Here is a 26,636-nt window from a genome sequence, read left to right as displayed (position 1 = left end):
AGTTTTATGGATTTCCTCCAAGGGAAGTGGTACCACCGCTCTATAAGAACAGTGGTTTATTGACGACAGGGCTGAGGGATATTGTTGAGAAGGGGAACGACCATGGCGCGTTCCGGGCTTACCTTTTGCTTTTATTGGGACGTACTATTTTTATGGATAAGATTGGTGATATGGGGAACACTCAATTTTTGCCCTTGATTGATACTCTTGATCAGGTTGATTCGTATGCTTGGGGTGCTGGTTGTTTGGCTTACTTGTACCGGCAATTAGGGATGGCTTCGCGTCGGGAGACAGTTGGTATTTGCGGGTGTTTACAGTTACTCCAGGCATGGATATACGCGTATTTTCCCCAGTTCCGACCCAGCTTCCGATTCCATCTCCAGAACAGAGCACTAGTTCAGACTTGGGCCTGCTTCCCTCGGTTTAAGGGTGATCGTGTGATATTACAGATTCGGCGTCAGAGTTTAGATTGGCTTGGGGTGGAGCATGTTCGATGGCTGCCCTACAGTAGGCGTCCTCAAGACTCATATAGGGCGTCGCTTTACACGGGTTTCATCAGGTGTCTTGATATATTAGAGCCGTACTAGCCTGGTTGATGCATCCATCAGTATGAGTATCGTCAGAGTATCGCGTATCCGATGCCGATACCGGCTATTATGCAGCGCCCGATGAAGGACACTTATAGGCTTGAGTTCGGGGAAGAGCCCGATAGGACATGGGGGGGCATCGGTTCGATTGTATCGCTCTGACATCTGTCAACTGAAGCATTTATGTCATTCGATGTCGTTGACGGGTATATGAGGTGGTATCATGAGCATTCTCGCCCGTTTTTCTTTCCCCCCTCACACCGAGTACCGGTTCCTTCAGTCCCGTTTCACGAGGAGCCGGAGGTCGCCCTAGCCCTTAGTCGTCGGTTTAAGACCGTCTACCAACAACCCAATGAGGAGAGGGGGAGAGATCGTCTAGAGGCGTTGTTCGAGGACATGCGTCTCTACTATGAATACGTGTATGACGAGTAGTTTAGTTTAGTATTCATTTATTTTATTTTTGCATGTATGGATAATTTATCTTAGTAACCATTTTATTGATCAACCCCATAATGAAACGACGAGATTTAAAATACACTTAAATAAAACACGACATAAATTGAAAATACAACTTAATTAAAAATACACTTAATTAAAACATGACATAAATTGAAGATACAACTTAATTAAAAAAAGATGGAAATTAAAAAATGACATAAATTGAAAATATAACTTAACTAAAACATAGTATTTATTTTAATTAAATTCGAATTTAAATTCGAACTTAATTATCTTCAGCTGATGAAGATGACGATTCCAGATCTTCTACATCCTCTCCGGCCTCAATTTCTTCAGGTTGAGCAGCAACATATTGATCATAGATATCTACGATGTCGATTTTGGCATTTCCGAGGTTGAACACTCTACCGGCACACAAATCGGAAAGTGTTGCGTACTTGAGCACGGTCAGTATGCGCTCAAAATATACAAGGACATCACTTCGCAACCTCTGATACTCCCACATCTTTTCTGTTAATGTTTCTGCAGACACAACATCGTCGTTAACGGGACGACTAATTCAAGGCGAGCCACTAACACTGGTAAATCCTCAACCATTGAGTCGATCTTTTGTTGGTACACTCTGATTTTTTGAGCATTTGTGGCCATTTTAGTATTCTTCTGAATGAATTTGATTGAGTAATTGAGATTTTTAATAGTGAATAAGATGAGATGTTGTGATTGGAATGAACATCAGCAAGGGGTATTTATACCCAATTGATAAAGGTTATAATGTTTGAATTAATAACAGTAACAATTTTTTGAATTTCAAATGGTTATATTTTTTGAAATTTCAAACGGTTATATTTTTTGAAATTTCAAACGGTACATTGTCGATAAATGACATAATAAAGTTAAAACACAACTTATTTAAATTCATAATTAATGGAATAATGGTAGAACTTAATTAAATTCATATTTAATGGAATAATGGCACAACTTAATTAAATTCAAACTTATGTTTGCCTTGTACGACGTTTTCTTGGTGTGGAGTTCATGTGAGTATGCAAGTTCTCAATGTTCTGCTCGTATAACGTATCAAGGTGAGCAACACTATCATATCGGTAGGTCAACCAAGTGGGGGGGAAGTGGTGGCATAGGTAGACTCTCAATCGGAGATCTAGAATGTAACCGCATCCAATGGTCATGGTGGAGGGTAATCCACATAATACCGTACGGTTGTCGGTCAACAATTGGGGTCTTTAATGGCATTATAGTGTTGCAATAGCCTTCCCAAAATTTCTCTCCACTATCCCGTCGTACATGATTGAAAACACGAGCAAATTGTCACCACACGTCCAATGATCATACCCACATACAGTCGGAGTAAAGAACTCCGTCGTATAATAGCCGACTCAAACCCTGTTAGACCGGTGGTTGATGATGGGTAAACTCCGAACAACTGTCTGTATATATCGTCGCTCTTCATCTCCACATAACTATATAATCTGCCTCTTGGCCCCGATAAGCGTGATATATCACCCGGAATCCACAATGCCCGTCATCTCTAACATCCACCCAACCATCAAAGTGGCTCCAAAGCACTTTAGGAATACCAAAACGTTTGTCCCATGATGATATAAGACCAATGGTGATGTTCCTTTCCAATGGAGCACCGGGACCTCCCGATTCGAAATCACCAACTCTATGTTGTGGCGGTTGTGTGTTTATTGAATCGTTAGTTCTTGGTGTCCCGAACTTCCTTTGGGTATGCTCGAAACCCGACTTGTTTCTAGTTGTAGGATCTCTCGGACAACCCTTCGGATGCTCATTAATAGGGGGTGGCAAAATATCTCCGTCTTCCGGGTGTTAGAAGTCACGTAACAAGTCTAATACCGCCCTTGGATACACCGGGTCTCCGTTTCTCAAATCATTTACAAGTTCCTTGAACAAACCGTTGTCATTTTTCGGCATTTGTTCAGGACTGTCGTACACCAATGTCTTCCAAAAGACATGAATATCCTCGAGATGGACCCTCATACCTCTTTTGTGCAAAGAAACCAAATTGTATGCGTAAGGTAATCCATGAGTCATTCGTATCATGTGTCTGCATCCATCCTCCAACCCGATACCCAGTCTAAGGCCTCTCAATAGTTCTTTCTCCATTATCTCTATGGCCTTAATGGAAACGACCCTATTCAACAAAGGGAAAGTACGAGATAAAATCCTTGGTCTACTCTTTTAAGCTTTGAGTTCTTTTATAATGTTTGATTGTTGACCTTCAAGCATGGCGTCGATACGGGACCACATGGTATCAAGTGTGAGATTACTAGATTTCAACCAAGCCTTCAATAAAGAATGTGCTGACTCAACACGGGAAGTTGCTGTGTTACCAAGATGGAAGACCTCGTTTGTATAGCATTAAACAAACTTCCTTGTGTGCTCACCCCAAGCTCTCCCGACATAAGTGGCCAATGAAAGACGCCCAAGCTTGCTGAAACGCTTTCTCGGTAAGTGCATTGATCACTTTATTCCAACCGTCTTCTGGATTTCTGATGATAAATGCCTTCATCCTCTCAGTTTGGTAGAATTCCAAAGCTTTAGCATTTATGGCTTTGTTCACGTGCCATTGACATAACAAGTGATCAACCCCGGGATATACAACATTAAGAGCGTTGATCAAACCCAATTCTCGGTCGGTGACAAAAACAGAAGGGGCCGCTCCCGTGCAATCTAAAATGTCACCTAACTTCTTCAAGAGACACTTGTAACACTCGTCGGACTCGTTACACTACGCCAAATCTGGCATTCAATAAGGAGAGTATCACAACACTTTAATGCATTTAATAATGACACTTAGATTACCGTTTTTCAAATATTGGCGGAAACCTAGACCGCGATAATGAGAATAACGGTTTCCCTTGAAAACCGTTGTTTTTATAATACGAAAACGACTTCTTAACAAACCCTTATAAAAAACGTTTAACGATTTCCAAAAACTTGTTATAAAATCGCTCTTATCAACGGTTGTTAGACAAGCGTTACCAGTTTAAGAAAACGTCATTTCGAAACTGTTATTAAATTAACACCAGCAACGGATTGTGGTACCCGTTGTTATGTTATAGATACGAGTTTCTTGTAACCGTTATCATTTTCTATTATGAAAGAACGGTTTTTCAATTCAACCGTTGTCACTATTTGATTAGATTTCTCAGTTAGACCACTGCATGCAAAACTTTATCAGATCTTTAATAAATATTCAATTTGACTAATAATATTCAATTTGACCAAAATAATTTTATAAATATGTCTTCACAATGTTTTAGTTCAAAATCTAAATTATTAAACATTTACTCTTTAATTTCTCTCTAAAAAAATATGGCTGGTATATCAGAGCTACAATCACATACTCGTTAGGCACAGCCTTTTACTTGCAATCTTCATAATCTCCCGCTTCATTATGATGTGAATGGAAAGGGTTTAAACCATAATTTTGGGTGGTTGACGCAAATGTTTCATGACTCCGGTTTCACTGCGGTTAAAAAACTGTACCTTGTGTCTACAAACAAACAAGGTTTTATAGGCTTCACTTTTATCGTGTTTGACGAAGCTAATTGCCATGATAGTTTTCGTCAGGCAAGAAAATTAGGGGCTAGATTTTTGGAGGAAGATGCGGGGAAAGAGGACTTCTATTCGGATGCTAAACAAAAGGGCCCTTATCTATGGGGTTGCGACCCATGTTGATCATCTTCTGCTGAGACATTAAAGGAAGCATCACATTCTTGTCACCGTGCCTATGTCATGGGAGAAAGAGGCCAATCCACCTGCGCTGCCCGCTGATGATGAAGAGTCGATCTATGACTTGATCCATGCCGAAATTGGGCATGAAGACTATCCTAATACTTCATCAGATTCTAATTAAGTCTTTAATTATTATCTGGCATTATGAGTTGTATTTGGATTATGGTGGTTCTTTGAATTAAAGTTTAATTATTTATGTTATTTGTTATGTTTTTTGTTACTCCATCCTCTGGAATTCAGAAACAATATCACCAGAAAAATTATTGTGTCCTCCGGGAGTATGTTACTCCTTACACTCAAAGGCAATCCACCAAATAAAATATTATAATGACTAACTTTCTACTTATAATAATAAAAAAGAATGGAAACGGTATAATAAGATAATAAGAATTGGAACCGTTATAATAATAATAAGACAAAATAATAACGGTTCTTTATTAAGCCGTTATCATATTACATATATCAACAATAGTTATTTTAAAGACGTTGTCATGTTACACCCATTAACAACGGTTTTTGTTAAACCGTTGTAAACACATATCCACTGTGAAAACTGAAAATTTTGTGATTTTAGTTTACCAATGCATGCCCTATTATTATTGGTTGTTTGACCATTATTCACCTCATGCATGCATGTAATTACAACGGTTCTTATAAGAACCGTCTTAGATTATGCAACTCTAAAAATAAATGAAATTTGAAAGGTATTATTAATAGAATGACTATTGGTGAACAAGTCATCTTTGCCGTCGTCGTCGTCGCCGTCATTAATCTTTATTGCTTAAAAAAGGTGATCTCATTTTCATAGCTACTAGTTTATATATGGGTCGTACTTGGATGATTGATGGTGAAATTGGTGATCCCATTTATAATGATGGAATTGCTGTTTTTACAATTTCGTTAGTGAAAATTTTCATCTCCACTCATCAATCCCCTGCCCTTGTAATAGATGTGGTAATATTATAGTTTTGCCTATCCCAGATGTCAAAATACACTTAGAAAAGAATAGTTTCAGTAGAGATTATAGGCATTGGATTTTTTTATGGAGAATTAGAGGATGAGGATGGGGAATCTGATGTAGAGGTAAATAATCATACACCTGAAGCTGTTGGTTTAGATATAGGGGATGGGGGATATGATGTGTGTGTGTAAAAAATCGTTCACCTACAACTGAAGTTTTTTTCGGTGAGAAGTTTGCTGAAGATGATGGATTCGATGATTTTGAAGCTACCAGTGATGGGGAAATAAATGCTGATGATTTAATTGAGAAATTGAGTCAATCTGAAATGCCTTTATTTACTAATTGTAAGAAGTATACCAAATTATCCACAGTGGTAAAGTTATATAACTTGAAGGAGGCATATAGGTGGAGTGATAAGAGTTTTACGGATCTTTTAGCTTTGCTATGTGACATGCTTCCTGACGATAATGTTCTTCCGAGTCGGATATATGAGGCTAAAAAATGATTAGAGAATTGGGCATGGAATATGCGAAAACACATGCTTGTCCCAATGACTGCATATTGTACCGTAAAGATTATGAGAAATTATCATATTGTCCGCGCTTCTCTATATGGCGTTATAAGACTAAGGAAGGGATCCCAGCTAAGGTGTTGTGGTATTTTCCAATAATATCAAGATTCATAAAGATTTATTTGAATGAAGAAGATGCAACAATGTTGACTTGGCATAATAGTGGAAGGATTGAAGATGGAAAGTCAAGACACCCAGTGGATGGTCAACAGTGGAAACAGTTTGATGCTAAATATCCTGACTTCGCCAAAGAAGCAAGGAACTTGCATCTAGCGCTCTCCACAGATAGAATGAACCCTCATGGAAACATGAGTACCCAACACAGTATTTGCCTAGTTGTGTTGGCCATCTATAATTTGCCCCCATGGTTTGCATGAAACGGAAGTATCTGATGTTGTCTTTGTTGATATCTGGCCCTCGAAAACCTGGAAATGACATAGATGTGTATTTGGAATCACTTTTAGATGATCTGAAGATTCTGTGGGAAAGAGGGATACCGGTGTTTGATGGTTATAAGAAGGAAAGTTTCAATCTGAGAGCTATGTTATTGTGTACAATAACTGACTTTCCGGCGTACGACGATCTTTCTGGACGTAGTGTACATGGGAAAGAGGCTTGCCCATTGTGTGTGTGTGGGGGGGGGGGGGGGGGTTGTGTGGGGGGGGGGGATGTTGAATTAGAATATTTGAAGCATTCTCGCAGGCATGTGTACAGGGAAAATCGTCGATGGTTATGCCTTGATCATCATTATCGTAAGCTTCACAAGGCATTTAATGGGTGTCCTGAGCAGCGTGGGAGTTCTCAGATTTTGAATGGTCATGAAGTGTATGAGAAAGTGAAAGATATTGAGATAACGTATGTGAAGAAGGTACCTAAGTTATCTACTCGTGGTTATAAAAAAAAATCTTTTTTTACCAAACTTCCATACTGGCGTGACCTCCCGGTTAGACATTGCCTAGATTTTATGCACATTGCAAAGAACGTTTGTGATAATAATATAATCAATACTCTGCTGAATGTTCCAGGTAGAACAAAAGACAACAAGGCAGCTAGAGATGATATGGTTCAGATGGGTATTAAGCCCGAGCTGGCAGCTAAAACAAAATAAAATCGGACTTTTTTGCCGCCTGCAGCTCATACTCTTTCAAAAAAGGAGAAAAAATAGTTTTGTGAATGCTGGCATGGTATTAAGGTTCCAGAGGGCTATTCGTCTAATATTATAAGCCTTGTTTCGTTGCAGGACCTAAAACTTACTGGTTTAAAGTCACATGACTGTCATACATTGATGTAACAACTACTAGTTAAGGTCGTTCGTTTCATTCTACCTCCAAAGATTCGACATGCTATAATTAGATTTTGCTATTTTTTCAGATCAATCAACAGTAAAGTCATTGATCCCGATGAAGCGAAAAATTTGCAGGACATCCTCGTCACCAGTCTTTATCAGTTTGAAATGTATTTTCCTCCCTCATTTTTCACTATCATGGTTCATTTGACTGTCGACCTAGTCCGGGAGGTTTTGTATCTCGGGCTAGTGTATTTGAGATATCAGTACCTATTTGAACGATTGATGAAATTTTACAAGGATTACACATCTAATAGGTATCGTCCAGAGGGGTGTATTGCTGAGTGAGCAATTATCGATGAAGCTCTTTCGTATTGTTACGCGTACCTCTCCTTGGATGAGTTAATTGGAGCTCCTACAAATCGTCATAGTGACTGGATGAATGGAAAAGGTGTAAGGGGTCGTGTTTCCAAGGATATGTCATCTGACATGCGACATAAACCTCATACATACGTTCTTTTTAACGATGATTATGTCCAGCCTTACAGTATGGAACACCAGCATTACCTTAAGGGAAAACACCCTCATAAGAACGAAAGGTGTTATGCAAATGAGCATAACAATCAATTTAGTGACTGGTTTAAGGATACTATTTACGATGATGACAACCCAATTGGTGATTGCTCACCCAGTCTACATACATTATCTCGCTTTCGGTCCTGATGCTCGTGCAACTTTTTTATAGCGGGTATGCGATCAATGGGTATACTTTCTACACTCGCATTCAAGATGAGGCGAGCACAATGCAAAACAATGGAGTTTGCGTAGATTCTGAGGCAATATACTTTGCTAGTTCAAAGGATAAAAATCATATTTTGGGTACAATGCAATATTATGGAGTTATTCAAGAGATATTGGTTTTAGACTACATGGATTTTGAGATACCTCTATTTCGGTGCAAGTGGGTTGACAACAACAATGGTGCTAGAAAGAATGATTTAGGATTCACATTAGTAAATTTTGACAAGGTTGGAAATAAGGACGATCCTTTTATATTAGCGTCACAAGCAAAACAAGTGTTTTATGTTACCGATCCTATGGATAAGAAGTGGCCAGTTGTTCTATCTTGCCATTGTCGAATTCCAGATGATGAAGACGTCGAATTTGAAGGACTTGATCACAGTGCTATATCGCAATTTGGTAATGATGTTGAAAATGTTAACATTCCAAACATATATACACGAGATGATCATGATGAAGGTATTTGGGTTAATGAAGAGACTAGCAAATCCAAAAAACGTTCCCGGCAGCCGTGAAAATATCAGCAATCCAAACAAGATATTTTACGTCATGTGTAATTATTGTCTTGCTGTTATATATAAAACTACTGTTGTAAACTTTTTCTGCTGTTGCAGCGGGCGGGTTAGGAAAAAATCTTACCAAATGGTGCTTTATTTCTTGGTGGTAAAATAAAACAAAAGGAAATATAAAATACAACGGTTATACCTAAACCGTTGTTCAGGACGTGTACAGTTATAACAGTTGAGGCCGTTGTTATCTATATAAAAATGATATTTTATTTCTTGGCGGTAAAATCAAACAAAATGAAAATCTTTAAGACAACGGTTATTTCAAAATCGTTTTAGATGATACTAATCAATAACGGTTTCAAACTAAACCGTTGTCTATTTGGAAGCAAAATACAACGGTTTTTCTTATACCGTGTTTATTAGTTTCCATTAAACAAGGTCTTACAAGTGTTGTATTATTCACACATATATACTCTGAGCTTCCCCTCCCCCACATAATATCCTCAAACACTAAGCTTCCCCTCAACCACCAGTCTACCCCATCACCGTCACAGTCATCGTCATCATTGCCATTGCCGCTGCCAGATCAATCCGGATTCTCCTCTTTAAAGAAGTAATAAACCCTCATCTCTAGAGATTTGTTTGTTATTATAAGTATGCATTTTTATTATTTGTTTATTAATTTCTGCTTTAGATATGGTCGAAAAGCGGAAAAGAAATGATGGAAAGCGTCAGCCGACGACTCAGGTGATGAGAATAATTTGCAACACACTGCGGGTCGAATGCGCCATAGGGTTTCCCTAGAAGTAATAAATTCAAAGATACATAATCCTTTACAATGGGATAAAGATACAGGGCTGCCATATGGTGAGAATGTCGGGTACTTTACGAGTTGGATTGGTTGTTGTGTAAGACAGTATGTGCCTCTCGGTACGCCGCATATCAGTAAACTGAGTAAAATACGGAACACCATGCTAATAAACAGAATAAAGGTATGTATATACAATAATAAATGCTTTAGCTGAAATCCCCTATTTACTAAATGAATAGGTGAAACTCTTATTTTTGCTGCTTAAATCATATTTCCTAAAATAAAGTGTAATATTTTTAGCATATATTTATAGGTATGGTAGGTGAATCAGGGGCGGACCCATGATTTTTGATTTGGTGTAGCAAGATTTATACTATTGATAAAATTTAATGGTTAGGACCAGGGGCGGATTTAGCCTTTGGGCTATATGGGCTATAGCCCTATATGAATTTGGGGATAAATAAAAGGATTATTTCATAGGAATAATCCATCCTATAGGTGGCCTGCATAAATTACTCCATCCTATCAGTTATTCCAATTAAATCCGTCCTATACAACGCACCTTCCCATAATAGTCTAAAGTAACCGGCTACCTGCTCATAAGGTCACACTTCAAAAAAAAAAATCTAAAACTAATAAAACAATATTAAATTATAAAAAAAAAAAAAAAAAAAACTCTCCCTCTCACTTCTCAGCCCTACTTCTCTCGGCTCACTTCCTCTTTATCCCACCCAACAAACCCAATTCCTCATTTCTGATCAACCATTATTTCTCCCACTCCCATCCTAACACCACCCAATGCCGCCGCCGCCGCCACCACCGTCATAGAAACAACCGTCGAATTTATAACCTCCGTTGAGTATTACTTTTCCAGGGAAAATGGATCGAAGATGTAGTTGTTTCGGCGGTTTCTAATGAAGCTTGGCATTAACGACATTAATGTTAGTTGATTTTGGGAGTTACTTTGTTTTGATGAAGTTTGATATGATTGCTCTAGCGCTGAAAATTAATTCAATGAAATATGCTATGACTGCTTATGATTTGAGATGAGGAAATAAGCACATAACAACATCCCCACTGCCACTGCTATTTGACGACAAAAACTACGATAATTGGACGGCGATGCACAGGTAAGGCATGGCTAAGATGGAGATACATAGAAAAGTTGGTATTTGAACGGTGGTATTTTTGCTTTGTGGGTAGAAAATGGTCTTAGATTGTTAATTAAATGTATATTTGATCTGTAAAATTAAATGTTATCCGCTGAAAATCAGACAGAGGATGACGATACTGGTGTTGAGCGGTAATGGTGTTGAAGGCGGTGCGTAAGGGTTATGGGAGGCTGAGGTGGTGAGCGATGGTGATGAAGGTTTTTACGGTGGGTTGTGTGTAGGGGTGGTGACTGGTGAGTATGGCGGTGTGGATAGTGGTGGAGGTGAGTGTTTTTTACGAAAAAAAAAGGATGAAAGGGACAAATTTGAGAGTTAAATAAAAGGGATGAAAAGGTTACCACAGGTCAAACAATTAAGTGAGTTTGGTACCTGAAGGGAGTGGGATAGGAGGGATTAAATTAGAATTATTTATAGGATGGAGTAATTTATGCAGGTCACCTATAGGATGGATTATTCCTATGAAATAATCCTAAATAAAATTCGCTTTCAATATTTGCATAACATCAAGGTAGCACAGGTGGTTTGGATACTTGCTATTAGGGAATCTCAAATGGTAGATTGGCGGGGGTTTGGGTTCAAACTCCCTCCACATTAATTTTTTTTTTTCAAGAATTTCATATTAAAGTTGAATTATACTTCTTTAGTTTCTTTGACTTTCATAATCTCCTTTAATTTCTTTGACTTTCATAATCTATAAAAATACATAATTATACCACGTAACTTATTAGTCGGTAAATTATAAAATTACATCTACGTAACGTATTAGTCGGTAAATTATAAAATTAAATTACTCTCCTCGTTTCATAATATGAAGTTTTCGTTTTACTGACGTGAATCTTTGACTTTTATTTTTATAAAAATATACTCCGTAATATATTAGTCGATAATTTATAAACTTAAATTACTAAATTCGTTAAAAAAAGGAAATCTGTATGTGTGTGTTTCTTCACCAAAATTACTCCGTCTTATTCTTGTGTCCTCTGAGAGGACCGTTCTCCTTACACCCAAGTCTTTATAATATTCCATTGGTGGATTGCCTTGTGTAAGGAGGGTGGTCCTATCGGAGGACACAAGAATTTTTCTTTATTGAAATACTTCCGTAAAACAAAACATTCTCGTGAAATCGAAAGGTACTTATAAATATTTAAATATTTTATTCGCATACAAATTCAACATATTATCATTTTCGTCTTATAAGTTATAAATATAGGTTCCACACAATTTCGAACCTAGAAATTTTTTTGCTTCTAAAATTTCGAAATCTAGCCCTACATAACTTCAAATCCTGGCTCCGCCCCTGGTGAGGACATTGTCGAATTTGAGATACTATTCAATATTCATCAGTGGTGGAGCCACGGGCCTTTTTCGGGGTCTTGGTTCATCAGAAACAGAATTTTCTGGTGTATTTTGGTCAATTCTAAGGTAAAAATAAAGTAATTTTATATTTTCTGGTAGAAGTAGGTATTATATTTTCCATTGGAACTCACAAAAGAATTTTTTTATAGATTCATTATTGTTATCCATCGAATTAGCCTGCTACCATACTTACAATGGTAATTCTTGTGTAAGACGGTATCACACTGTGAGACAGTCCTATTATATAAAAAGACAACACATTTATTAGCACTAAATGAACCAATTTTATATAAAAATGGACCGTCTTAAAGTGTGAGAACGTCTTATTCTAGAATTTGTGTACTTACAAACATCAAAGACATTAATTAAAAATTAAAACATATAGCAAAGGTGGAAGTTTTTTTGTTGTCAATTAAGGAATACTCCTATGAATTAATGCTGAAAATGGGGAAATACAAAGTCATTAATACTCCTATGAAATAATTGTACAATGAAAATTCATTGACTTTTAATGATAATAAGTTGCACAAAAAATGTTAATAGTAAAAATATTATAAAAATATAACATCATTAATTTCTCGGTAAAAAGAAAACTTTCATTAAAATACTCATTTCATGACTTTTAAAATTTTAATTTTTATTGCTCAAATTAAAATAAAGTGACGAGAAACATAAAAAATAAGTGAATTGTCAATTTAAAATCTATAAATAATACGAAGTACACTAAAAAGTAAATTTTTATAAATACCGTGCATATATTGCGGGGAATCTAAACTAGTTAAGTTACTACTTGATATGTGTATTAGCCGAAACACTTGTACCAACTATGCTCATCATGCAGTTAGCTTACATTGTCCCCGAAAAGTATGATAAGTACCTTAAAAAAAACAGGGGAAGCCCTCAGATCTTGGAAGTTAAAGATTGTTGAGAACCACTTGTTCAATAAAGAAACCGGGGAGATGAACATGAAACCACCAAAAAAGAAGTATTTGTATGTCAGTCAGGACCATTGGGATAGCTATATCGCTTATAGGCATTCTGATAAGTTTAAGGTAACTTAATAATAATAAGTAGAGAAGTATACTTAGTTAAGTGTTTGGTCATGCTTACGTTTCTTGATACAATTTATTTGATGAAGAATATGAGTGAGAGGAACAAGGCGAACATTTCAAAGAAAAAGACTGTCTTTTACGGCTCCCGAGGTGGTTATAGATTGATTAAGACGAAACTTGTAAGTACATACTTCTTATAGTATTAGACTATTAGGTGTTTTAGTCGGATGTTATATATGTTCATAGTAATCATACATATTTTGAGAGGATATCAATGTGATGAATGAATTGTAGGCAAAGCTTGGAAAATTCAGTCGTCGCGACGCTTGGGTGGAAGGTCACACTCCTAAGAATGGAAAGACGGAAACTGAATATGATAAGGACATCAAAGAGAAAATTGTAAGTTTGAATAAATATGTCACTCCTACCACTGGTGGTCGGAGTTATATAATTGTGAGTTTAAATAAAATTTAGTTGCTTAATAGTTTTTTGTGTATGTAGAGGATCTGTGAGAAGGAGGTACATGAAGGAAATTGGAAGCCTCAAGGACGTGATGACATTCTTGCTAGGGCAATCGGCAAAGCAGAGCATCCAGGTCGGGTGAGAGGGGTATCGACGCATGTTGGTATCACTAAGTATTTTGGAAAAACTCCTCGAAGGACGATGAGTGGTGATGATTCCAAGAAGGTAATCATATAAATACTGTATTTGATTCAACATAATTTATAACTATATATGCTGACATTAATTTCTACTACACAGCTACAGAAAATGGCCAGGTTGATGCTGAGAATGTTGGAAACTGGGGACAAGCCATCAGAAGAAGAGTTGGAAATGGTTCAAGAAGTCATAAAGGAAGCAGAGGAGGAGGAAGATGAGGAGGAGAAGGAGGAAAAAGAGGTAATAATATTTATGTCTTATATACAGTGTGTTATATGATTTGTAAAATTAGTACGTGTTTTATGGACACTACAGAAGGAAGCCAAGGATGACATGGCAAGGGAGAAGGAAATGACAAAGGAGACTGAGGTGGGAGCCGAGGATCAATATCAGGCAGTTGAAGAGGAAGAGGAAGCCAGGAAGGCCGTGACATAGGATGAGGTGGAGGTAGTTGATGATCAGATGTTCTTCTCAACACTGAAAAAAGTAATAGCTGCTAGTTTATAATTATTCATATCATACACGTTTTTTACTTATGAAGTTTATTAAAGGTAGTGAATGTATGTGTACTAATTGATTAAAGTTTTCGTGAAGGGCGATGGCAAGGTGGCTTGTCGTCTATTCTATTTACAATGGAAATAGAAAGTTGTTGTTGCCAGGTTATACGTGTTCAATTACGACTGGCTTCAACAAGTTAAAGTTCATGATATACTCCTTCGTGACAAATGCAGAAAAGTGGAAGTGTCCCAATTATATAAAGACGAGTATGGGGAAGTAAAAGTATCATTTCCTAATGAGGAGGTCACTTATTTGAAAGAAGCCCTAAGTTCTTATGTGCAATAGCCTGACAACCTCATCAATGTTGTCATCCCCGAGGTACCTATTTGGAGGCGTTAATTATTACTTGTTCTTTAAATATATTAGGGTACGAATATTTAATCTTTACATTTGCAGAAGTTAAGCAAAGCCATGACAGCAGCTAAAGAAATTACTACTACGTCAACGGACAAAGTCACCGAAAGGACTACGTCTTCCTCAAAAACAAAACCACAGAACATACAATATAAGCCAGCTACTTTTGTTGCAGTCAAGCCTACTTATGATTCTTATTATGAATCGTGTGCATATAAGAAAAAAATGAAAACTACTTCGCTGAAGGGTTTGCACAACCTGGCTGTAAAGAAGTCACCTAGAGGGGATGTAGTCATGATTAACATTGAAGAGTAATTACAAGTGATGGAATTTGTCGATCTTGACAACTTAGATGTTGTTCAAATTTTGATTTGGATGAAGTAAGTTTTATTAATAAAACTATTTAGTCATTTCCATTTACGAATAATGATGTTTGTTTAAATTATCAATTACAATAACATTCTTCGTTCCATGTGGCGTAATAGGTACCTGAATAATCAGATCAGTGAGTGGAAGGTCCAAATTCACACCTATGGATTCTTGAGTCCTAAGGCGTTCTCTGTGCACAGAATTTCATACGAAGAACAAATCAATAGTATCGCTCGTCGGTTATTGTCGACCAAAAAACTATGGCTTGCCCTCTACAATGAGAATATGTATGTATAGTACGTGATTATTGTAATGAATCACGGTCCTATAAATTTATTATTAACATGCTTACATGCGTGTAAATGAACTAACAGTTCAATGTCCCAAATTGAATAGAAAGCAATGAGTGCTACTGACAATCAAAGTGGAAACAAAAATAGTGTACTTGATTGACTCTCGCGAAGGCAAACCCTCTGACTGTATAGTAAAGATGGTAACTGAGTAAGTTTACCTCCTTCAATAATGTCATTTGTTATTGTATGACTTGAGCCATATATATGCAAATAATAATGACATGTGTGGATATTTATGAATTAATATTTTTGAATTAAAAAAAAAAGATTATGTCCACTTGGGAAATATGAAAGGAACACTGTTCCCAATTTTATCACGCCATTAGTAAGTGTATTCTTAATAATTACTCGTATCATTTAATTTATGTTTAAGCGAAAGGTTGATTATCTAATTCAGCTGATTTGTGTGTGATTTATATAATAATCTCCTAAAGCACCAGACGACAAACAATGCGCCTTTTACGTTTGTTAGTCCATGTGGGAGGTTATCAACGGAAAACTTTCTACTATTCCGATACGGGTTAGTGTGATTTAAAAACTATTTCAAACGTAAATTGAGTTCAATTCTATATATACTTCCATGTATTATATCTATTTTGATTATGTATATTTTGAATTGTAGTTTTCACTAATACTCAACAATGCCCCAGAATATTCGCCAGAGGACATAACCTAGTTGAGAAATATGTGGGCCACTTATGTTGTTTCATTAGCAGAGTCTCAATAGTTTGCTCATGCTTTATGTACGTGTGTATATATAGAGCCGTTGTGTATTGGCTTCTTTTTTTTTTTTTTTTTTTTTTTGTTGAGGAAGTTGTGTATTGGCTTTTGATCATCCTATTTGTACTGTTTTTAAACTGGGTTTAATTGATCACGGGGTGAAATATTTTGATGTAGGATTGAATTTTTGCAGTGCACAGCTGCTGGAATGCGATTTTTCTGCAGATGCTGAAAAAATAGCATTTCAGCAGCTGCAAGAAACGTTGCTGAAAAAATAGCATTTCAGCAATAACGGTTTAAAACAACTCGCCGTAAACAATTATTTGACAACTATTTTATTTAGATAAATAACCGTTGGCATATTTTCCCTCCCATTCAAACCGCCAAAAATATAAGATAACGAACGATAACCGTTGTCGAATTCAAAACTTTTACAACGGTGTATTTAAGCAGAACCGTTGTCAAAGTTTCATTAATAAAAATAGATAACGGTTACATACCGTTGTCAATAGATAAATATAACAACGGTTTTGCACGTAATAAAACCGTTGTTAAATTTTGACATTCAATTAAATAAGATAATGAAATGAACCATTATCATATATAATATTTGACAACGGTTTTGGAACCACTAAACCGTTGTCAATAGTAAACTAGGACAACGCATTTGAAACCGTTATTAAGATTTAATAACGGTTTCTTAAAAGTATACCCGTCGCCATAAATATATTTAACAACTGTTTTATAACGGTTCTTGAGTTGTGATAACGGTATTATAGATCCGTTATTGATGTTATATAACGGTCGCGTGTTTGTACAACCGTGGTATATATTTAACAACATTCGTTGCAATAGCGGTTCCGTGTTTCTATTTAATAACGTAATTTCATTATCTGACCATTATTGAAGGTCTTATTTGGCGTAGTGTTAGGAAACATCGAACATGCAATTAAAAACGACGATCCGGTAGGTGTGACACCAACCATCTCAATGACTGGATTCTTGTATATGTTGGTATTATACGTCAAATCCATGATTACCATATAAGGATAAGCCCGGAACAACTTCCCGGATTCAGAATGTGTCATGAAAACATGTGTGATCTCTTTTGTCTCGGTATTACTCTTATGTCAATGCACATATTTTGCTTGTACCGCTAGAGCCAACATATGTTGAGCGGTGTTCCTTTCACCCCTAACTTCTTTCCGAATTTTCTTTGTCTCGTTATATATCTGGGTGCTTGACGGTTGAGGTTTTTCGGGTGTTTTCAGATGAAGACCATTTTTAATATCCCTCGGTTGAACCCCGACCATAGTTTGTTGCCTAACATATGCCTTCTCCTCCTTATCCAATCCCGCGAAGTGTCGATCCCCGTCCTTATAAACTCCTACGTTGTGGTTGTGTTGTCCACCACCCTCCGAGGTTACAATGTTCCAAACTATCGTGGTTTGATCATTTTTAACCACGTAACTTTGCACGACACGAATATAGAACAAGCATGAACACTTCCGTATCCTCCTTGGCTTCTCGAGATCATCTATTGGCGGGGGCAGCTTATGTCTTTTACATCGAAAATAACATCCCAACAACCCTTTTTCTTTTCCGTTTTTTGCTCCGTTAGTTGTTTTAACCAAAGCAAACCCATTCTCAAACGCTACACTATTAGCCCAATTGAAAGCTTCATCACGAGTTTCAAAATCTTAAGTCGTCACGAACAACGAGTTGTAATCAATTGAATTCTCTCCAAAACTCTCCCACGAATCCTGTTTCATGCAATTTAGACAATAATTAGACAATTAAAACGATACATAACCTAATGAATTACGTTAAACGAGAGAAAAACAAGCGAAAACGAGTTTATTGTCCGACCACGGACAGAAAGTTGAGACCGAACAATCACTCCATGGCCAAACCACGACGCTCAACGTTCAACCATGGCCGAACAGTGGATCTCAAAGCCCGACCATGGCCAAACGTCCATATCTCACATGGACCATGGGTCACATGTAGAATCCAAACGTGATTCCATGGTCACACGTAGGATCTCAACGTGTTGCCATGGTCACACGTCGGGATTCATCGTGCTACCATGGTCACACTTTGGGGTTCATTGTTTGGTCCATGGTCGTACGCTTAGTCTTAGCGGTTGGTCCATGGTTTACACAATGTCATATTTTACGCAAAAAAAACCGCAATGTTTACTACAATTAAGTAAGTACGTGTCTTAAATCAAGTAACGAATAGATTTAACGATGGCACATAAATGAAAATTAACAAAAAAAAATGAAGCGATTATGTTGTTTACGTACCAATGATTCGGGTTCCGTCATGCTAATTAATCTTGTTAATTGGTGTTGTCGGTTTTGTTTTTAATGTAGTTTGTTTTTTGTGGAATTAGAGAGAAAGTTTTTTAGAGAGATAAATGAGAATAATGTGCAAATGGCATTATCGTCTTTTGGAATGAAAACGTTGACGATGTTTACTAAAACGTCGACGATGAAAATCAGCCCTCTATCAAAATTGGCTCAATCACTAAATATAAAGGGTGATAAGAAAATGATTTCTCAATAATTTATTGAGAGACGGTCTATGTGAGAATTTTTGAAAACTATGATAATATTTTTTTTACACTGAAGACTTATCTGGAATCCATGAAATAATCAGGGGGTGAATTTTAACTGGGCGATAATTACTATGGAATTTAATTACTTGGGTAATGAGTTCCTTGATGATAGGTTTGACAAATAAGAGTAATGATTATTGATGAGATGTTTTACTTCCATAATCATTAGGAGGGATGATGGGTAATGTATTACCACTTGATGAGAATAATGGATTCGGGAGGTGAATAGTTACTCTAATATCAAACATGAAAAATGATCCCTACAACAAAAATCAAACCAGTATAAGTTTTCTGAAAGACCGTCTCTCACTATATTAATGAGAGACAACCAATAAACTAAGAACTAATTAAAAAGATAAAAGATAAAAACTAAATAAAAATAGTAACAACCTATTATGAGAGAGGTTTTTCACTAACATTAATGAGAGACCGTCTCTCTTAAGAATTTGTGAAAAGCAAAAGTTCACTATAGTTCAATTCGCTTAAATGTGTTCGCCTCAGTTCAATCTTATTTAAGTTTTTTCATGATCAAAATTATCATATATTCTAATATATCTCCGTTCCAGTACAAAAAGAGAAATACAAATCTTTTACAAGAATTATAACTCATATAACTTGAAACGAAAAAAAGACAATAATTTAAAAAATAGAGTGTATATACATACACACGCGATGCTCCCTTTGACCCAACATATTCTTTATATTTTTCATTTATTAAAATATTTCTCACAAAAGAATAAAAGCGTAAAGAATCTATTGAGTCGAAGCCTCGAAAATATTTTATTTCCTAAGCACAAAAATTTTCATGTACTAATCTTTATCTCACATTTACATCATTCTATCAGTCAAGTATTAGAATCATATAGGGAGTATTAAGATTATTTCTCCAAGCAAGTTATACAAGTCACACCAGTTGCCAGCCTTTGAAACAACTTACAATGACATACAACATGCTATAATATTACAATTAATCTGCTGAAGTAAATCAGAGTTAAACAAAGGATCATTGAAAAAAACATGATTTTTAACATAAATTTTTACAGTCAGCGAAAATAAATTAGGCCTCTTTTTTATCTCCCACTGAGGTTACTAAATTGCGCAAGCAGAGCGGTCCCAGATTGCTCATCGACTCCTTGAGCATTTTCCGGAATGATGGCACCACCGTGATGGCTTTCTGCTGGCGTAGGGTCCACCACCACCACGGGCTGTGCCGGTGTGGGTGTTTGTGTTGACGTCGGTGCCACGCTGCCTTCTTCGTTCTTTCCTTCAGGAGAGGCTTCTTGTAATTGCAAAGCATATTCCAAGTTCCATAAGACATCACCCATAGTAGGTCTGTCACATCCATACTCAGCCAAACATTTCTCTGCTGCCTCAGCAAACTTCTTCATGGACTCTGGGTTAACTGACCCGACTAGAATTGGGTCGATTATCTTTTCCAAATTACCCTTTCGCTTTGACGACATGGCCCACTCAGCAAGGTTCACTTGTTCTCTTGGTAAGGCAGGGTTGATGGCGGGTCGTGCACACAATGCCTCCAGTAAGACTACACCGAATGAGTACACGTCTGACTTGTCGGTAAGTTGTTGTTTCCGGAAGTACTCTGGATCAAGATAACCGAAACTACCCTTCACCGCTGTACTAACATGGTCGGCCTGTTGTCCTGGACCATCTTTTGAAAGCCCAAAATCGGCCATTTTAGCTACAAAGGTCTCATCAAGGAGGATGTTGGTGGTCTTGACATCTCGGTGAATGATCCCTTGGGCTGATCCCGTGTGGAGGTAGTGAAGTCCACGAGCCGATCCAATGCAGATTTCGAGTCTTTGCTTCCAAGACAATGGCGGTAAGTTCTTGCCGTATAGGTGGTCTCTTAGAGGTCCGTTGGACATGAACTCGTACACCAAGATCATCTCACTGTTCTCGTCGCAGTATCCAATTAGGGAAACCAAATGCTTGTGACGAAGTTTTGACAGCATTTGTATCTCAGTCATGAACTCATTGATACCTTGCTCTGACTGAGGGTTGCCTCGCTTGACTGCAACCTGTTAATGACCATATAATATCAAATTAGCGGATATGTCATGCAAACGATGCAGTACATTTGAGCACATTACTCTCTAGCAGCACAACCAACGAACATAATTAAGACGGAAACTTGGTAATTGTAGTGTCATGTCTTTGGCAAGAAAAGGCAAGACATAAGTGAGGATCGAGCAAGGGAAAGTGGTTAATCAGAATGTCACGGCCGCTACATGTTAGATACGGAGTAAATATAAAACGGAAATTCTAGTTTTAGCCCGCAAACCTGGGTGCCATCCAAGACGCCAATGTAGACATTACCAAACCCACCAACGCCAATGATACCACTAGCCTCAAAGTTTTTGGTAGCCTCCTTGATCTCTTCGAAAGTGAACCTACGACCAAGTCCACCTGTCGAGAAAATGCTGCTTCTATTCGATCCATAGTTGCTCTTACCCAATATAGTGGAATCCCCTGCATGAAGAGGAAGCAACCAGGATGAGAAGCTATTTCTCCTTTGCCAATCTTGAGGCCTCTTGTGCCACTTCACCACCATGGCTCCTAACCCAACCGCAGCTCCAAACATCATTGCGAAACCAACTGCTGCAACTGCGTGTTTGCCAGTCCCAGCACTAGCCTTCCCATCAGGACCAAACTCCCCATCTAAGCTTCTAGCTGTGTTGTTCATCTTGAAAACTTCCACTCCGTTAAGAATAGCATTTTTAGGCCCGGATGGAATATTTGCGGGACCAATTTGAATCGAGAGTTTATCTTGTATCAAAGAAGAATCGACAACAATGTCTTGATAATTAGGGGTTGCTAATTGATTAGTCAATGAGGATAAATCCAATCCAGAAATCGCGGTCTTTTGGTTAATATATACGTTAAAATAAAGCTCATTAAGAGCAGTACTGACAATGTCACAAAAATGAAGCCTAACTAAGTGAGAATAACCCATCTCGACGTTGAATTCCCAGGAGACATTAAAGTTGGGTACTAAGGTATTGGCTTCGCCCATTTCAACCGCACTTGCATAGACAGTTTGTGGTGCTATGTAAGGTGTGACATCTTGTGGATACTTGATAATAGATGTTTGAACAGTGACAGTCTTTGCCATAGGCTTGGTTTTAAGAAACTCGTCATCTTTTTCCCATGTTCGACCAAGGGTGTCGTTCTCAGGCGTGATAAGGGACCCACCTACGTTAACTCGAAATACTGTTTCAAGAGAGCTATATGTCAAACCATCAAAGGGAGCAACAGGAGACAGAGATTGTCCTGAATCAGCAATTAATTTATCAGGGGCAGTCGAAACTTCAATAGCATTGATGAATGCAGCCGAGTTTTTCTGAGGCGAAAACCTGATGGAGAATCTCTGTGACTTAACATGAATTAAATATTCCTTTTTGGTAAGATTACTAGTACTAAATCCATGAAGGAGGGTGACTTCATCAGTAAAAACATTGAATGTTGCTGTATCAAGCTTGAACACATCGGTTGCAAGTGGAAAAAAGTAAAGGCGCACCCAATGCCAACCCGAGTCTTGCAAGTGGAAAGTGTAAGTCGCGTCCTTCTTAAACACGCGAGCTGAGGAATATATCTTAGAAGAAACATTGGCATTGGAGTCAGACACAAGGTAGCTATCCTCAGCCGCAAGTAGGCCATGCGCTTCCTTGTCAGCTACAAAAGATTTTCCATCAGGAGTTGTCACCTTCTCATTGCTTCCACAGGCAATATAAAAGCCGTCCTTGGGGCTAAAAGGTGTCACCGGAGAGGGCTGAGCCTGAGCCAAAACCGAGGCTGAAAGGGTAAAGAGAAACGCGATGATGAAAGGAAAAGGAAGAGGCATGGATGACGATGAGAATAACCGGGAGGAGGAATGAAGAAAAAGGTTTTCCTTGTTTTTCTTGTCCATCATCATTCCCCCTGACCCAGGAGGGAGGTGGTGGACTTAGGAAAGGGAAAAGAGACCAAAAAAAGAACAAGAGAAATGGGAAAATTTTAGAAAATTCATTTACAAGTAATTGATCAGAATTTTGCGCTTTTTTCTCCGTCTTGAAAATAGGAGGTGATTTTGGCTTTCTAAATGTTAGTTTGTAGTTTTGTGTAAAGTTTGATGGATGGTTAAAAGTATTAACTTAATTTTGATGTCTTGTTAATACTATATTTAGCTTTAGTTTTCTTAAGGTTGCTGCTTTTTTTCTCAAATTAGGATATTAATTAAATTCAGGGTTGGCAATATCTTTAGCTTTGATATTGTCAATCACAATTCACAAGTTCACAATTTACCCATCATCTTGCACATGATCCACAATATGCATGTGTGATTTTTAGCATTGGTAACATATGTTGTGCCCATACCATGGAAAAAAAATGCAACGCATTTGGTCTGCGCCAATTCTTATTTAAGATCACTAAAACAGCTCTCACAACCAGATTAAAATAGAGGGGTAAATAAAAGGAGGTTGCGAGACTGGGAGTTGTTTTAAGTTAAGATGGATCTTAACAAGAAGACTTCGGCGGCTAGTTGATGTTGTCGCCGGGTTCAGATTTGAGAACCGGCAGTAGCTTAGCTTTGATTAAGATTTGAGAACCGGCAGTAGCTTAGCTTTGATTAAAAGGGGACACCGCCACCCATTTTCTATAGTTTCCTAATTTACCATTAGGAATCAAACAATCAGAAAATTCCCAAAATGAATTGAAACTAGAATTAAAACAGCAAGGTAATCGTTCAGGTACTCCCATGCATATTATTCAATCATGAAAACTACACCATCCTAATTTAAAACACCACATTAAATTGTCTAAAACAGATCAGCTCAACAATCTAAAAAACAAAGAAACCCAACCCTAAGTAAGAAACATAACATAGCTAGTACATTAAAATCCTCAACATAGTTCAACACACAACATGTGTATGTATGCATGCACATCTTACAAGTTAGTACTAGTGTGGCCGCTGCCAGGCAACTTTTCCTTGATTTTTTCAAGCATTCCTTTCTTGCCATGGTCCTCGTGGTGCTCTACCGCAGTGGTAGTGGTGCTTGTCACTGTGGTCGTCATTACGTGGCGTTCTTCTTTGTCTTTGTCTTTCTGTTTCCCACCGGTTAACTTCTCCTTTATCTTCTCTGTGAATCCTTTCTTCTTCCTCCTTCGTCCGCCCTCTACGCCTCCTTCACCTTCTTGCATTTCACCCTCCGACTACAAATCAATTACAAAGGTATTTCAATAACACAAGAATAAGACGGCTTGATGAACAATTGTGCCATGCATGATCATAATGTGAATCAAATTCACTTGAAAAAAAGATGAAAGCTTTATAGTCGTCGGTACACACTCATACCAATTTAGGATCAACAAAACAACTACTCCCTCCGTCCCAGTCATTTGTTGTCCTATTTCATTTTAGGTGTCAGGGTCAATTGTTATCCTTTCTATTTCAGGATTGGATTTGATGAGCAATTGTTATCATTCAAACTCAATTTGGTCCACTTGTCATCTTATAATTGACCCTCTCCTCTTTTCGTGGTCTTTGTACCAATTATGGCACAAACGACAACAATTGACCGGAATGGGGGGGAGTACAACATATATAAGGCAATACATCCGGAGATGCGGACTTCTCGGTTTGTACTAACCATCTGTTAACTTTGATTAAAATACCCCCACAAAGATTTTAAACTTAGAAAAAAAATGGGACGGAGGGAATATATAATTGTGTTAAAATACTGGTTACGAACTCAAGTATAAAAGAATAGTTAACTGACCGAGCTAGAGCTGGGGCTTGAGCCACCTGCATGGATCTCCCCACCAACACCAGTAACCAACCCCTCCGTTTGATCCGTCCTTCGCGGTTGATACTGACCACCTTCACCAAACCCAGCTTCCTCCCCACCACCATGCAACACATCTCCTATAGTCGTCCCAACATGAGTCCCTCCCATACCTCCAACCGCTGCACTATACGGACCTTCAGACACACCTCTATATTTCCCTCCGGCACCAACACCACCGCCACCGCCACTTACATAAGACGGATCAGTATGACTAACATAACTGCCTTGTTCGGATGACGAATACGCAACCCCGGAAAGTCGAATAGGATTGCCATGCTCATCAGTTAGCTTAACTGGGTGACCCTGCTCATCTGTCAGCTCTATTGGGTTCCCATGCTCATCTCTCAAGTTTCCTGCCATTTTTTTCCTTCCAAGTTTTTGATTGTTTAGGATTATGATGATGTGTTGTGAGAGAGTGAAAGAAGGGAGATATACACAAAATGCATGGCGGTGCATGGTGAGAATGCATGCATGTGGAGCAAAGTTAACACGTAGGGGTAACTTTTGATGTAAGGACTAAGGAGTACCCACGTTAGCAAGACAGTTTGAATAGGTGTCTTTGTAAATGGTGCGTCATTTGGCGCATTGTTGTAGGATACTTTGTGTTGGTTACTAGGGCAGAGTACGGATCGGATATCCGATCCAAAGTGCCAGTTCGGATCGGATATCCATATTAGAAATCCTGAAGTTAGATATTCAATATCCAAACCAAATGTTTCGGATATCCAATGTTCAGGTCAAAATAATCGGATCGGATACGGATATCCATCGGATATCCATACTTTTGAATTTACTTTACTTTAAAATTAAGTTTGAAATACAATTATATTCATAGCCTTACATGATGATTTTCTTTAATATTCTTACTCTAATGTTCTCGACATAAAATTTAAGTATCACTTAGATATTTCTCTAATATTTTAAACATTAATGAAGTTGTTGTACTTCCTCCGTTTTTATATGATGTACCCATTTATTGAATATATGAGTGAAATATTTTAATAAAATAGGTACATCATATGAGAATGGAGGAAGTATCAAATAAAATTTTATTTTCTCGAAGTTATACTAGAAAACTATAGTTTCGGATCGGATCGGATATCCAAATGTTTTAATTCTAATATTTATATCCAAACCAAAATCAAAGATTTCGGATCAGATATCCAAACCAAACTTAACTTTCGGAACGGATTCAGATCGGATATCGGATCAGTGTGGATAATAAGATTTTTTGCTCAGCCCTATTGGCTACTACCAGAATAAGAGAAAAATTTGTGTCCTCCTAACCAATGTTGTCAGGATCGAGATCCTACTTTGGATCGAAGAGGGGTGGTAGGATCGGATCGCAGGATCGAATCGTAGGGTCGTAAGATCCTATAGATAGCTTGGATAAACAAGTTTATGTAAACTATTTAGTATAATTTGTGATGTATAATGTTAAAAAGTTTATTTAATGACATGAAAGTCTTAATCCCCTATTTACTAAATGAATAGGTGAAACTCCCACTTTTCCCGCCTAAAATATATTTCCTAGAATAGTGTGTGGTATTTTTAACATATACTGTAGGTATGGGCATGATAAGTTATAAATGGACACAATTTTTTGTATTTAAATATTTATATCATTTAATATTTCACATTCCGCACAAATTTAGCTCCGATCTTTTTAGGATAAGGAAATTCTTTTTTGAAAGAACTTATAATGATAAGAATTTATTGACTTTTTATGATAAGAAGTTGCGGCTAAAAAATATGGTATTATTAAATATTTGTTAAAAAATCATTGACTTTTTATGATAAAAAATT

General features: G+C 37.5%; 2 protein-coding genes across 2 annotated transcripts; both read right to left on the bottom strand.

Moving 5' to 3' along the window:
- Positions 1 to 19,836: 19,836 nt before the first annotated feature.
- LOC141611533 (putative receptor-like protein kinase At4g39110) lies at positions 19,837 to 23,007 on the bottom strand. The gene is made up of 2 exons (XM_074430096.1): positions 21,284 to 23,007; positions 19,837 to 21,020 (listed from the first exon to the last, which is right to left on the bottom strand). The coding sequence occupies exons 1-2, from the start codon at positions 22,913 to 22,915 to the stop codon at positions 20,052 to 20,054; spliced, it is 2,601 nt and encodes an 866-aa protein (XP_074286197.1). The 5' UTR covers positions 22,916 to 23,007; the 3' UTR covers positions 19,837 to 20,051.
- A 664-nt stretch (positions 23,008 to 23,671) lies between these two features.
- LOC141614794 (uncharacterized) lies at positions 23,672 to 25,439 on the bottom strand. Its single transcript, XM_074433537.1, has 2 exons — positions 24,762 to 25,439; positions 23,672 to 24,195 (listed from the first exon to the last, which is right to left on the bottom strand). Exons 1-2 carry the CDS (start codon positions 25,284 to 25,286, stop codon positions 23,929 to 23,931), a joined length of 792 nt encoding a protein of 263 aa, XP_074289638.1. The 5' UTR covers positions 25,287 to 25,439; the 3' UTR covers positions 23,672 to 23,928.
- Between the last annotated feature and the right edge of the window lie 1,197 nt (positions 25,440 to 26,636).

This window comes from Silene latifolia, chromosome 11 (assembly GCF_048544455.1).
Source record: "Silene latifolia isolate original U9 population chromosome 11, ASM4854445v1, whole genome shotgun sequence".
Lineage (NCBI taxonomy): Eukaryota > Viridiplantae > Streptophyta > Magnoliopsida > Caryophyllales > Caryophyllaceae > Silene > Silene latifolia.
Note: the sequence above shows the minus strand (reverse complement) of the source record. Positions and strands in the feature narration are given on the sequence as shown.